The 12,939-nt window shown below is 39.6% G+C and overlaps 1 protein-coding gene across 3 annotated transcripts in view; it reads right to left on the minus strand.

Annotated features, from left to right (window-relative positions):
* Positions 1-12,939, minus strand: part of enpp2 (ectonucleotide pyrophosphatase/phosphodiesterase 2) — a 31,160-nt gene that overhangs the window by 15,522 nt on the left and 2,699 nt on the right. For all 3 annotated transcript variants that reach the window (XM_046399762.1, XM_046399763.1, XM_046399764.1), the window contains exons 3-9: positions 7,330-7,485; positions 5,516-5,641; positions 4,634-4,694; positions 4,398-4,495; positions 4,129-4,208; positions 3,184-3,303; positions 2,419-2,474 (exon numbers count right to left, since the gene is read on the minus strand). In XM_046399762.1, coding sequence (XP_046255718.1) covers positions 2,419-2,474; positions 3,184-3,303; positions 4,129-4,208; positions 4,398-4,495; positions 4,634-4,694; positions 5,516-5,641; positions 7,330-7,485 — 697 coding nt within the window. The remainder of the gene's footprint in view (positions 1-2,418; positions 2,475-3,183; positions 3,304-4,128; positions 4,209-4,397; positions 4,496-4,633; positions 4,695-5,515; positions 5,642-7,329; positions 7,486-12,939) is intronic.

Raw genomic sequence — 12,939 nt, forward strand, 5'->3', positions numbered from 1 at the left:
TCAGGACCGAGGCTTGATGTATGAAGCAGTGGGGGGCAGGATGGAGGAACAAGAAGGTGCGGTTACACTGTGTTAACACTTGACGGCAAGTTTCTCGCTCCATGTTTGCTCCCTTTCTGTACTTTGGTCTGTGTTCACACTTTCAGTGAAATGTTCCATCCTCTTGTTGTCTGTTTTATATTCCCCCCCACCTTTTTTCTTCTCCTCTCACCTCCCTGCCCTCCCTTGTTTTCTGCTTGTGGTTTGGGGTTGACCTCCCACAAAGCTGAACCCAACACAGACCTTCAGCAAGTCAGGCGTGCAGCAACAATCCCTGGTCTTCATTACCACGCCAGTCCCACAGTGGTGCTATAACACTAAACTATGTAGAGTGTTGTATCAAAAGGCTTTCTCAGAAATGTCAGCACAGACTTCCCCTCCATCTCCCTGTCATATGTGCTCTCCTGTCTCTTACTCTGTATTCTGTCTTTCTCTCACACCTCTCATCAGCGCCAAGTCCAATAAAAGCACTGGAAACCACACGTTGGCCCCTGTGGTTCCACAGAGTGGTACGTCTGCAACCCCGGTTCACAGAGAAATCCTGCATAGTGTAAACAGGCCCATTTGCACAAATTGCTGTAAAAACAGCCCAACGCCATCGCTCTGCTGAGATCTGCCTCCTGCTCCATCAAAGCCTTCTCTGTGCTGATAGATGTGGGCTCCTTTGTGTTCCACAGGCTATACGTTTAGTGCAGGAGGAACATGAACAGGCATGTTCTAATGACTTTCACCACCAAATAATTTACAGTTCCTGCTTCATCACGTGGTATTTAAGGGACATTAACACCAAACATGTTTATTTAAACTCTGGGGAGTTTACTTTCTTGGCTCATTTTGTTTGGGCAGATGAAAGCAATGATACGTGTTGTGCAGGATGTCAGGTCTCACAACCTGCAATTCAGTTCAATTAGTAGTGAGGACATAATCCAAACCAGCGACAGGAAACAGCCCAGTAACATATGGTTTAAGGTATGAGGACACTGATGTTATCATCCGATTGGCAGAAATTATGCAGGGTTGTTAAGCTTCCAGCACCAAAACAGGTAACAGCACCATTATTTGGCTATTTATGTGTTGTTACCTGCAGTCAGAAAAGATCATTTATAACAGCCAGTGCCCTCAGGATATTAAACAAGCTTCATCTGACTCCATCTGAGTTTTGTTTACAATCGGTAATTCGCTTACAGGGCAACATGAAGAAATATTAAAATGCCAGAGGAAACTATCCCACATGAGCTCAAAGCAAAAAAAACAGAAAGAAAGTTTAAAAGTGTTAAGACCTCATGAGAAGCTTGAAATTGTGGTGTCTATGCAAAAAGGGTGGGCATTGATGACAGGCTGTCACTGCAAAGCATCCACCAGGCTGTTAAAGCCCATTAGCAAGACACTCAACATCTTCACTGACAAGAAGCGCCATGTGAGCTTCTAGCACCAAGTGAACAAATTATTTAAATAAAAAAGTTCAGCTGTGTACCTACATTATCCCAAATATTTCTAACAATGTCTGAAGCCAGAGAAATCTGTAATTTTATTCAAGCTAACAGTGCATTTCATTTGGCTGCCTGTCACTATAACTTGCATGAGAGAGACAGACTTAGAGGAGGAAGCATTTCTGCCTGAGGGACTAAGAGACTGTACAAAAGTGATTGCCATGGGGAAGTGGGATGAACATCGTGTTTCACTTTTGTAAAACATACATAAATAAATTAAAAAAAGCAGAAGAAAGTGGAGGAAAGTGAAGCTACTATAGGACATAAGACCTTACCACAGTGTCCTAAAAAAAATTTGACTACCCTCATTTCAGCAAAAAGAAAAAAGCTAACATCCTTTTCTGAGCCTCTCCTTCTAAAAACAATTTCCATACAGTCCCTAATAACAAGGGCACTCTGATAAAGTGTGAGCCATTGTCATTTGTTTGGAGAAGATTTAATTTTTTCACCTTGTTGCTTGGTCAGGGGACTAGCCATAATAAAAAATGCACATCTGAAATGCATGCATAAAGTGTGTTAGATTGCAACTGGCGTTAGATACAAATGTAATATTATTTTTTGTAAAATGAGGGTTTGGGATGCATGTACATCTGCTTATACTTGTACATCTAGTGGGTGATCTGCATGGAACTTCTGTTATTATACACATAAATACATATAAATCACTACATTATTGTTACATTGTTACATTATTGTAAATTCTGTTAATGACAGAAAGATAAAACTATGCAAGTAGTAAAAAGAAAAGTAAGGTTTTCTATTTGTAAAAGATTGTTTGTTGGAATTTCAAGGCTTATCCAGAGCACACACTGAATGCACTGAAAGGGCAAAGCTGTGAAATGTATTCAGGAAAATATTTTGCAACTGAAAGCCACAAACGTAAACTTACACAGGCCAGAAGAAGGTGGCAGCCTTCACTCCCTGCTTGAGCGCTGTGATCCAGATCTGAGAGACAAACAGTGCAGTCTCATCATTTTATCAAGCTGACATATTCAGTAGGATACTAATGGAGCTTTACTTTGGATACAATAAGATGAGCATAAGAAAAGGTCACAGACAGCATATTATCGCATGCAAACAAGGATCTCCCACTGGGTGAGGCTGCAGGGCTATAGATCTACTTCTGTTATTCCACTTGATACTAAACTGTACAGGAGGTTGGTTTTGTTGGATGAGACAAAAAACCTTGTCAGTTGTCATTGCATCCTGACTCAATATTCTGTTGAAAAAAATTTAACAAGGGTTTGCTCTTTTAAGTAAATTCACAAAACTGAAAGCAATGAAGAGTTCAAGGCTAGTTAATGTGAAGCCTTTGGTTTTGCAAGAATCAAAAATGAATCCTACCCAGCTTTCATAATTACATGTTAACGTCCGTTGTTGATGATCACTATATAATAAAGGTTATCAGACTTGTTAGATGTGAGTCTTGCCATTCCACTGTAGTTGGCTTTGAAAGAAAAGTCTTGTTGGCCTCTGATCTGTGACCTGTCAGCTGAATTTAAAAAACACTAACATTCAAAGCCATCCACAAAAGAACCAACAAGGCAATGCCTGTGCCGCTCACTAATAAATGGGATTGATGAAGAGAAGAGAAGAGAAGAGAAGAGAAGAGAAGAGAAGAGAAGAGAAGAGAAGAGAAGAGAAGAGAACTTACTGGTTGTCCTCCCCACCAACGATGATTGAGTTTCTCTCGGCTTCTCAGAGTGAAGGTGGCGTCAAACACTGGGTCATACATGGAGTTGCCAACGATACCATGAGACTCTGGGTAGAGACCCTTAGAGAGATTCAAACAAATCAGATATTATGTATAGGCCAATAATACCTGTCATTTAATAACTTTATTGGCCCTATTTTCTCTATCTCATTTAACTGGTGAACTGTACTTTCATGTTTACTCAAACACTGTTCTCAAAGAATTTTGCTGTACCTCTGTATTTAATTTAAACTACTTTCAGCTTAACTATAGTAAGGTATGGATGTTTAACTCCACTGTATTTGATTGGCAGCTTTTCTTTGAAGTAAATGCAAATGTTATCTTTCGGTCCTTGCTGAGGTTACCAAACCATTTCAGTTCATTGGAACCATATGGAATCTAATGGCGTTTAGGCATGTATTATGTCCACGTCATCTCATACGGAATGTAACTATGAGCAGCCAGGTGGAAAAAACAGGTCTCCTAGCAGCCTCCAGCGTGCCTCCTAGTTGTGCTGTAACTCCAAGTCGAAGATACCGTGTGGTTCACGTCAGCTACAACAATGTAACAACCACGTGGGAACAGGTATGGCAGGAATACCTATAAACATGCAGACATATTCAACTTCTTCCTAGTCAGCTGTACTTTGAGCTTAATGCAACTGTCCATTTTATGAGACAGTTGAGGTTAACAACTAAATATTAGCATGCTCACATAAGCATGTTGTCTTCCAGTAGTTAGTTTCAGCTGTGCTTTGAGCTTAATGCTAATGTTAAAAGTTTCATTTTAAGATATTGCTCGAGGTTAACAACTGTAAACACTGAAGGCAAATTTTTTTCTTAATTAAATGACGCTGACAACAACCGACAGCCTCACTGTTTGCGACAACATGCTCCTAAGCCATACCGTAGCCAGTGAATAGAGGTTGGGGAATGTTTTGGTTGGGTAAACAGGCCTCATGTAAGGAGCATGGGTTCCACATGTTCCTAAAAAGGAAAAGAGCAAAGAAAATTCCCAGATTAACACAAAAGACTCACTAATGGCATGAAAACAGCGATTGATTGCCTATTGAAGTTTGGACATGACCACATCAACTTTGTCTTTTGTCTTGCCAAAGAAAAATTGTAGAGATCTTAAAGATAAACTACTCCCTCAGAATCCCATCCAGGTCTTACTCAGTTTCTCGATGTTTGGTATGATTGTGTTTCCTCTCTTCACATAAGAAGCTCGAAATCCATCTACTGACAGAATGATGAGTGGTGGGCGCACAAATCTGCACACATACACAGAAAAAAAAGACAGACAAATTCATAAGAGGAAACAAACTGCTCATTGCTGAAGTGAAAGAGTGTCTATATCAAGACTTTGATGGATCACTTCATTTTCCTTTACTGCTCTGACATAAACCTACCCAGCAGGACATTCAGCCGTCTTGATGTCCTCACACTCGTCCTGCAGCCACGATGTGTCTCCTGAAAGAACATCAGTGGAGACACTGAGAGAGAGGCACAATAACGTACACAACAACACAAGCTGGTCCACGGCTGGCTTGGAGCAGTGGCAGCATAGCACAATGTGAGTGATATCACTACAATAGAAGTGATAAAAGACATTGTTGACTTGACAGAGCAGACATACAGAGCAGACAGCTGACTGAATTTAATAAATACTGAAATGTTCACTGGTAGAAATTGCCTGGAGGGGACTAGAGCCTATCCCAGCTGAGCGCAAGATGGCATCCTGGACTGGTTGCCACTCAGTCGCAGGGCTGATACACAAAGACAAACAACCACACACTCTCACACTCTCACACTCACACCTAGGGGCAATGTAGAGTAACCTAACATGCATGTTTTTGGTATTGTGGGAGGAAGCCGGAGTACCCGGAGAAAACCCACGCAGGCACAGGGAGAACATGCAAACTCCACATAGAAGGGCCCAGACCGGGATTCGAACCTGGAACCCTCTTGCGGTGAGGCTACAGTGCTAATACTTTGTACAAAAGCTTAATAAAATAGCATTCCACAGTTTTAAGAATGCAGAGAACTTATTTTGCTCGGATATCACCACGCAGACTGAAGCCTAGGCAGATGTGAATCCCTTTCCCACTGTCAGTGACACGGTTAGTTAAGCTAACAGTTAGATGTTGATGGATTTTTGTTTACAGGATTGCTCAGGGAGGGGAAACCGCTGATGTAGATATTGAGCCTTTCCATGGAAATCATTTAATATGCAGTAATACATAGGATAATTGAACAGCAATAAGAAATATAGGGCATTTATAGTTGCAAACCTTTACATAGAGTCTTGTAGTTGGTACAACAGTCTCCTCTGGCCAGGCAGTCATCGGAGCAGTGGCAGGCATGTTGTTCATTTCGTGTCTCCCCACACCGATCTTTTCTGCACTCATAACCTCCCTCTGTATACGGTAACACAGGAGGGACTTCACTTCAAAGCATTAACACTTCAAACCGAATAGACAGGTTCCCTCTGAAACCACAAGCACTGAGAGTTGAAAGCTGATAGATTAAGTTTGGCTGCACACTTCTCAAGATGAGAACACCAGATGACAGTTGAAGCTTAGAGTAGGACAGCATCAAAACAGACCACCAACACCGGATGTGGCAGGGGGGAAATGTTGACAGACCAACAGAGAAAAGAAGGGAATACATGAACAGGGAGAAATAACAACAAACAAGTACAGCTGGCATGCAAGTACGATCAGTAAAATCAGTTCAGACCCACATTAAGTACACACAATATGAGTCCAAGGCTCATTTCCCACTCATGCAACTAAATTGTACAGCTGGGCAATCAGCTTAAAAAAAATTATATCTAGATATTTGTAAGTCTTGATTAAAAGGCTCAGCAAAAGCATTTTAAAATGAGAACAATAATTAACATTAATAGGCCCTGTAAGTAATTTCCTAGGAAAATCTGAGCAGAAATACTCATTTAGATCAAAAATAATCAGCGTCTGGATAATTGGCTGTACAGCAACACTATAACAACACTGATGCAAGTTCATGTGTGCAGAAGGAAAGTATTTAGATCATTTATCTTCAGTAAAATTGGCAATATCACACTGTATAAACCCCATTACAAGTTTAGTTTAGTACAACCCTGATTCCAAAAAAAGGTTGGAGGTTGTCTAAAACAAAAAGTAAAATTGAAGGTGATCTTCTTTTCAATATATACTCAACAGTTAACAATACAAAGATCATATATTGAATGTGTTACCTCATCAACTTCATTGATTTTTATAAATAAATGCTTATTTCTGAATTTCATGCCAGTAACACATTTCAATCCAGTTTGGACAGGGGCAACAAAAGACTGGGAACGTGGTATACTGGTCAGAAAACACCTGTTTGGGAGCTTCCACAGGGAAACAGGGTCACTGGTGACAGGTAACAGGATCGTGATTGGGTTTGAGAGGGTGCAAGGATGGAGTAAGGTTCAGCACTTTGTCACACATGATTGCACAGAGGATATTACTACATGTGTTCAGGAACGCTTTGTTTTGCTCTGCTTCCTCCTCCACATTTAGACAATTGTTTCAATGTCCATGTGTGTGTTATGTGTAACATATCTGTTGAAAATTTACAGTAAATCAAGAGTATCCTATCTTTGCAGACATGAAGCCATATATAAGCCAGACATAAAAATCACATTCAATGGGTCATTTCATATTTTCTTTGAAAAAGATTTTTGATCTCCTGATAGATATCAAATTCCAGATGTCTGAGGATTTCCTGCAGCGTACTGACTGAAAAAATCTGATGCCTATTGGAAATGCACAATCGAGAGCAACTCTGATTAAACACACTGCGGAGGAACTGGAACTTTTGTTCTTCAAATCACAGCAAGATGTTCTTTCTTATTTTTCTCTGCTTCAGACATATCACTAAAATATAAGCATGTGAATGAGTTATAATAACAATGCTGCTCCTGTTTAATTATTCAGATACTTCTTAAAATAACAGAACACATAAAAATGCCGAGACAATGTTTGGTGTGTCTTGAGTCTAACTTCATCAGGTTTGCTCGTAAGATAAAAACACCAAGACAGAGAGAGTAAAAGAAAGAACAAGGATGACTGAGCACCTGTCTTGAGGCAAAGCTGATCAAAGTCTGAGCAGCAGCTGTTGTAGGTCTTACACAGGTTGTCACAGCGACAGTTTGGTGGCTCCAGTTCAACCAGCTCAAAACACCTATTCCTGCAGGAGCCGGAGGTCGGGACGTACTGAGATGCAGACCGAGCTGAGGACCAAAGACACAGAGATTCTGTCAGTATGCATTCAGTGGAAGTGGAACTATCAAAAACATTTCTGGTGGACTACAATGCTTTAAATACGGATGTTGCTGCAAAGACGCTACAAATTCTAAAACACGGAGGCTTCACACACATTTTCAACCCAGCAGCACAGAAGATCTGTTCTATCAACACAGTTTCAAAGTGGACACCCAAGATTAGTGTCACCAGTTCAGTATGTGACCAAATGTGAAATATGAAGAGTTATGCTGTTGGATAATGGACAGGAAACACTGTGCTGTCACAGTCAAGTTGACATTTGACCTTTTGCATATAAAATGTCATCACTTCATTTATCCTATTAAACATTTTACATTAGTGCATGAATTATTTTGAATAATTAAGTTATTGTCTACCAAGTCTAATCATCCTTGAGTCCAAGTGGAAATTTGTACCAAATTTGATGAAATTCCCTCAATGAGTTCCTGAGACTGATAGCCTCAAAATATAATGCCACTGGCCACAGCTCACATCGTGTGTAGAGCTGCAACAATTAGTCAACCAGGAGAAAACTATTCTGACTTCCTTTGTCAAGCAAAAATATCAACATTTACTGTTTCCAGCTTCTTAAAGGTAAGGATTTACTGCTTTTATCAGTCAATTATGAGGAGAATTGAAGAGTCTTTGGGTTTTGGACTGGTGGTTGGACAAAAGAAACAAATCATTCAGTTATTCAAGATAATCCACAGAGCTTGTTATGAGCAGTTTCATGTAGGGGCAGAAGTAACGTCCTGACAGGGCAGGATGTAAACATTAATGGTGTCCTCCTTGGCTGAGCTGTAACCAGCTTAGTTAGCTTCATTAGCTTGCCTCTCATCTGTGAGTAGATGCTCACTTCTTTCTGCACAGTAATACAGAAAGAAAACAGTTCCTACATGAAACTGCTCACTACAAGCTCTGTGGATCATTTGTATGTAACTGGGTTGCGGTTTTTGGAAAGACACATTGCTGATGAGTTTTCCAAATGCATTTCTTGGTACTTTGAGCCTCACAATTTAAGTGCCATCTAGTTTTATTATATGCAAGAAAAGGCAGACATCTCTACAGGTGATAGCTCCAAAACTCTGTAACTCACAACAAAATTGTGTAGATGGATAAAGAGCACTACAGGTAAAAGGAAACATGTATTTTTGTCGAGTGGTCTAAGGCGCCGGATTTAGGCGCCAGTCATTTCGATGGCGTCTGTTCGAATCCCACCGCTGCCATAGCTTTGGGGGGCAGCCATAGCCTAGAGGTTGGGCGGCTTGTGATCGGAGGGTCACCGGTTCGATTCCCCCACCAGACAGGCAGGAAAAATTTGGGTGTGGTGGAGTGATTAATGTGAAAAATGCCCCCCTTTCATTAGCTGGCTGATGTGCCCTTGAGCAAGGCACTTAACCCCCCAATATGCTCCCCGGGTGCTTGATGCTGCCCACTGCTCCTGTGTGTGTTTCACTGCATGTAATTTGCTGGGTGTTGCATGTGTGTGTTCAACTAAGGATGGGATAAATGCAGAAGACGAATTCAGTGTGTATGTAAAAATATATATACTGTCAATAAAGCTGATTCTTCTTCTGAAAGGAAGTCAAGTGTGCTAACCTGCACTGACCTGCAATCATAAATATAGTATAAATGTAACATACCACTTTAGAGCAATTAAATGTATTTTTTTTTCTTTGATAACACTAATGACTGGGTTAAAAGGTGTTTAAGCCACGTGCCAAACTCAGCTGACATAAACTTTAAATCCTCTCTTGTGGCAAGTCTATCTAACTTTGGGGACACTCGGGTTTCCGTGCGACACAAAAATCCTCTTGTCCACTTAGGAACCAAAGGACGCTTTGAACAACCTGCTCCCTGTCCACTAACCCATGAAATAACAACCTTGCTGAGAGAGAAAACCAGAGGATGTCTACAGTTTTTCAGCACATATGTGTGTGTTCCTGTGTGGACGCGTGTGTGTGTGTGTGCATATGTATTTTATGTGAAGGAGTTGAAGTGTTACACTTTAAATTATGCATCCTAGCTAGCTGGCACAGCAGTGCAGACTCAAGCGTGGTACAGCATCAATATCACCTTTCCTAGCACATACAGTATCCTCTCATCTCCATTAGTTTGAATTCTAACTTAAGCTCAGCGGACCTTTATTTTGACCATTAAAGGTAAAGATAAGTTGCTCCTAAAAGGGACTGTGGCATTTTGATTTTCTAAATTTCACACTTTACATCAACAATTTTGAGGATGCAAATGGTATGGCAGATGGTATGAAGTTCTTGGCAATGACTGGGGTAGAAAAAAACAAGGTCAGACAGGAAACACTACACTACCAGATAGTAAGTGGACTTTTATTGTTTTTTGTTTGTTTATTATTTATTTATTTATTGGTCAACTGTTTGTTTCTAGAATCAACAATAGACTTTCATGCGCAATAGGCCATGACAGTGAGGGAGCATAAGTAACACCAGGACCCTTAAACAGATTATTTACATCTTGAACAACAATACTGCTGACCAGTCGCTATGATTGCTGCGTTATGTGATTGGTCACTGCAGCAATTCTCCAAAAGTTTAGTCTGTTTTTTGCTGAAAGGCCATTGCTTATTTTAATCGCAAACCCCTTGGATTTACTTAGTTATTAATGTAGTAATGATTTGAATGAGAGACAGTCTACAGCACAGTCTAGCTTGTACTGCTGACAGAGTTTGAGAGCAAAAACTGAGCTCCAATGCTTTCTTAATATTGACACAAGGTAGAGCAGCACAAACACACACTCTCCTCACAAAAAAAAAAGCACACGGGCTGCCCAATCACAACCTTGGTGGGTCACAGTGATCCGTTGTCCCCCATCACCACCACCACCACATACTGCTGCTCGCTCATTTCATATGCACTGGCAGACACTGTGTATAGAAAATAACCCAGGGAATTAACTGAGCAGGACAAACTCCTCTGGAGCTGCAGTGGTGGAAAGTTGTTCCTCCTCTAACTGCATGTTGTTCATGTTTAGAGGAGTCATCTTGGAGCTAGCCAGGGGGTCTGAAAAAAAAACCCCTCAAAAGTTGTTTTCTACGTGTGCCTTGGACCTGGAGTGTAGCTTCAGGCATGTCTTACTCACACTTGGCCAAGATACATCAATGCAGGTCCAAAACACACTTTACATGGCCTGTACTCACACACTTTGGCAACTAAATTAAAATTTTCTGGGGTTACCTGCACACATGTGTGCTGTTCAAGTGTAGAACACAGTTCTGTGACGTTTCACAGGAGTTTAATGCAGCTTTGCATTGTTCTCATTTCTTTTCTACACTGTAAAAAGGGAAATCTAAGTCAAATTAAATATATCAAGGCAATATTTACTGGTTTATGTCTGACAAGTTATTTTCCTGAGCAGGTAATTTTTGGTTCTGAGTAACTTATTGTTTGAAACTAGAATTACCAGAATTTTAAAGCTGTTTGATGAACATTGATATGTACAAAATTACTTGAAAATTGAAGTCAGAATTTCTTATTTCAAACATTTTGTCCTGTTCATCTCTTCACGTTAAGAACAGAACTGTGTGTATTGGTCAATTTAAGATCTGATCAGATAATAAAGGCAGGGTGTTTCTTGTTTATTATAAGAAGATTTAAAGTGCTGTTCCATTTGTTATCTTGCTGTATTTAATATTTTCATTTTGAATGCTGACCACCAGCGGCTTTGGTTTGTGTATTATAGTCCTCATAAATTTTCCTAACGATAGCTACAGCAGACATTAGAAGTGTGGTTGACAAAACACAAACTTGTGCTTGAATGTGTGACACCAAAATGGCGAGTGCCGTAAATACTTAAATAATAATACAAAAAGGTAATTCATCACAAAAAACACGAAATTTTAATCTACTAGAATTGCATCTATTGTCTCTACTTCGCATATCAAAAACATAAAGAAAATTAGCAGAATTTCTTTTTTTGCACCATTAAAGTTACATTTTGGGGCTGCAGCGCCATAAGCCCCCATTCATTTTGGACTCTGGAGAGCGTAGAAGAATGTGGGAGTTCCTCCTGTATTCAAGTTTCTTTGATGGTGAAAAGAAATCCACTCGCCTGAAATTAACTTCTTTCTTTCAGCCAATCTCATTTCTCATGTTTGTCTTAGTCAGGTTGACTTATTTTTAGCACAATGTGCTATTTTGTAATTTTGTGCTTTTAAAGGGTATAGATGTATTTCAAAATGATCATGATAACACCGGAGGCTAAATCGTGATCAAAGTGATCATGACATGAGAAAATGGTGTTCGGTTCCAGCCACCAGTGGCCTTTCAAAGCATAAGATAATAGATGGACGGACAGACAGATGTACTCGTTTTTAGTGTAGCGTTGGTTTTAAGATATATTTCCTAAACATATAACCTTATTAAAAGACACAGATTTGCTATATTTAGGCACATTTTTACATACTAACCCCTACATACTGCTTTCTAATAAGACAAATGTACTTTTTAGTGTGTTCTAAGATAACTGTGTGTTGTGAGGGTGAGAACTAGATATTTTTACTTGGGAAGTGATGTTTTCCTCTTCTGTTGGGAGTTATTTTGCTTATTTTAAGCCCTGTATTTTCTTGTTTTTGAGAGCAGACTTTCTGCAAGCATGCAATATTTGTAGTGTGGTGATACAACTAACAATCATTTTCATTACTGACGAATCATTAATCACCTGGGGGTTTTCTTCATATAATCATTTAGCACATAAAAGGTCAGAAAATAGTCAAAAATAGCCATCACATGCCAATGTGGCACCTCAGTAGCAGTGTGATGATTACTGACTGATCTGCTGTCACACATTAAACTGGAACACCCTTTAAATGTAGCACAAACAACAGTGTTTTCTGTACATCAGAGCATAAAACAAAGACACGATTAGTTGATTCATTTTCTTTGATTGATGTGATAATAAACTGAATCTATTTGGGTTTTGGACTGTCAGTCAAACAAGGCAATTCTTGTTCTAAACTGGGATGGACTGTCTTTATTTGATGAATTGAGAAAATAATCTGCAGATTAATCAATAATGAAAATAATTTTTCATTATTTGCATTTTCATTCACTGCAGCCATATGATAGAGGATGAAAATTTTTACAAGATAATTAACAGGGTTGGAAAGTTCTGGAAAACTCTGGTTATTTTGCAGATCTTTGTCAAATCTTTGCATTTAGTTACCTTCTGTGAATGGAAAATCATTAGTTCAGCTGTTTTCAGCTCAGACACATACAAGCTGTGATGAGTCACAAGATCACATATGTTTGAGCATGGGCCAGATACTGTATCAGATACTTTACACCTACAAGGAAGGAAATGCTCTTTGGCTGAAATAAAACATAGCAAAGTTGAAAAAAGGATTCTCAGGTGTTTTTCAGAACATTTGAATCTAGTGGATTCTTGCTTTT

This window comes from Scatophagus argus, chromosome 9 (assembly GCF_020382885.2).
Source record: "Scatophagus argus isolate fScaArg1 chromosome 9, fScaArg1.pri, whole genome shotgun sequence".
NCBI classification, from domain to species: Eukaryota; Metazoa; Chordata; class Actinopteri; family Scatophagidae; genus Scatophagus; species Scatophagus argus.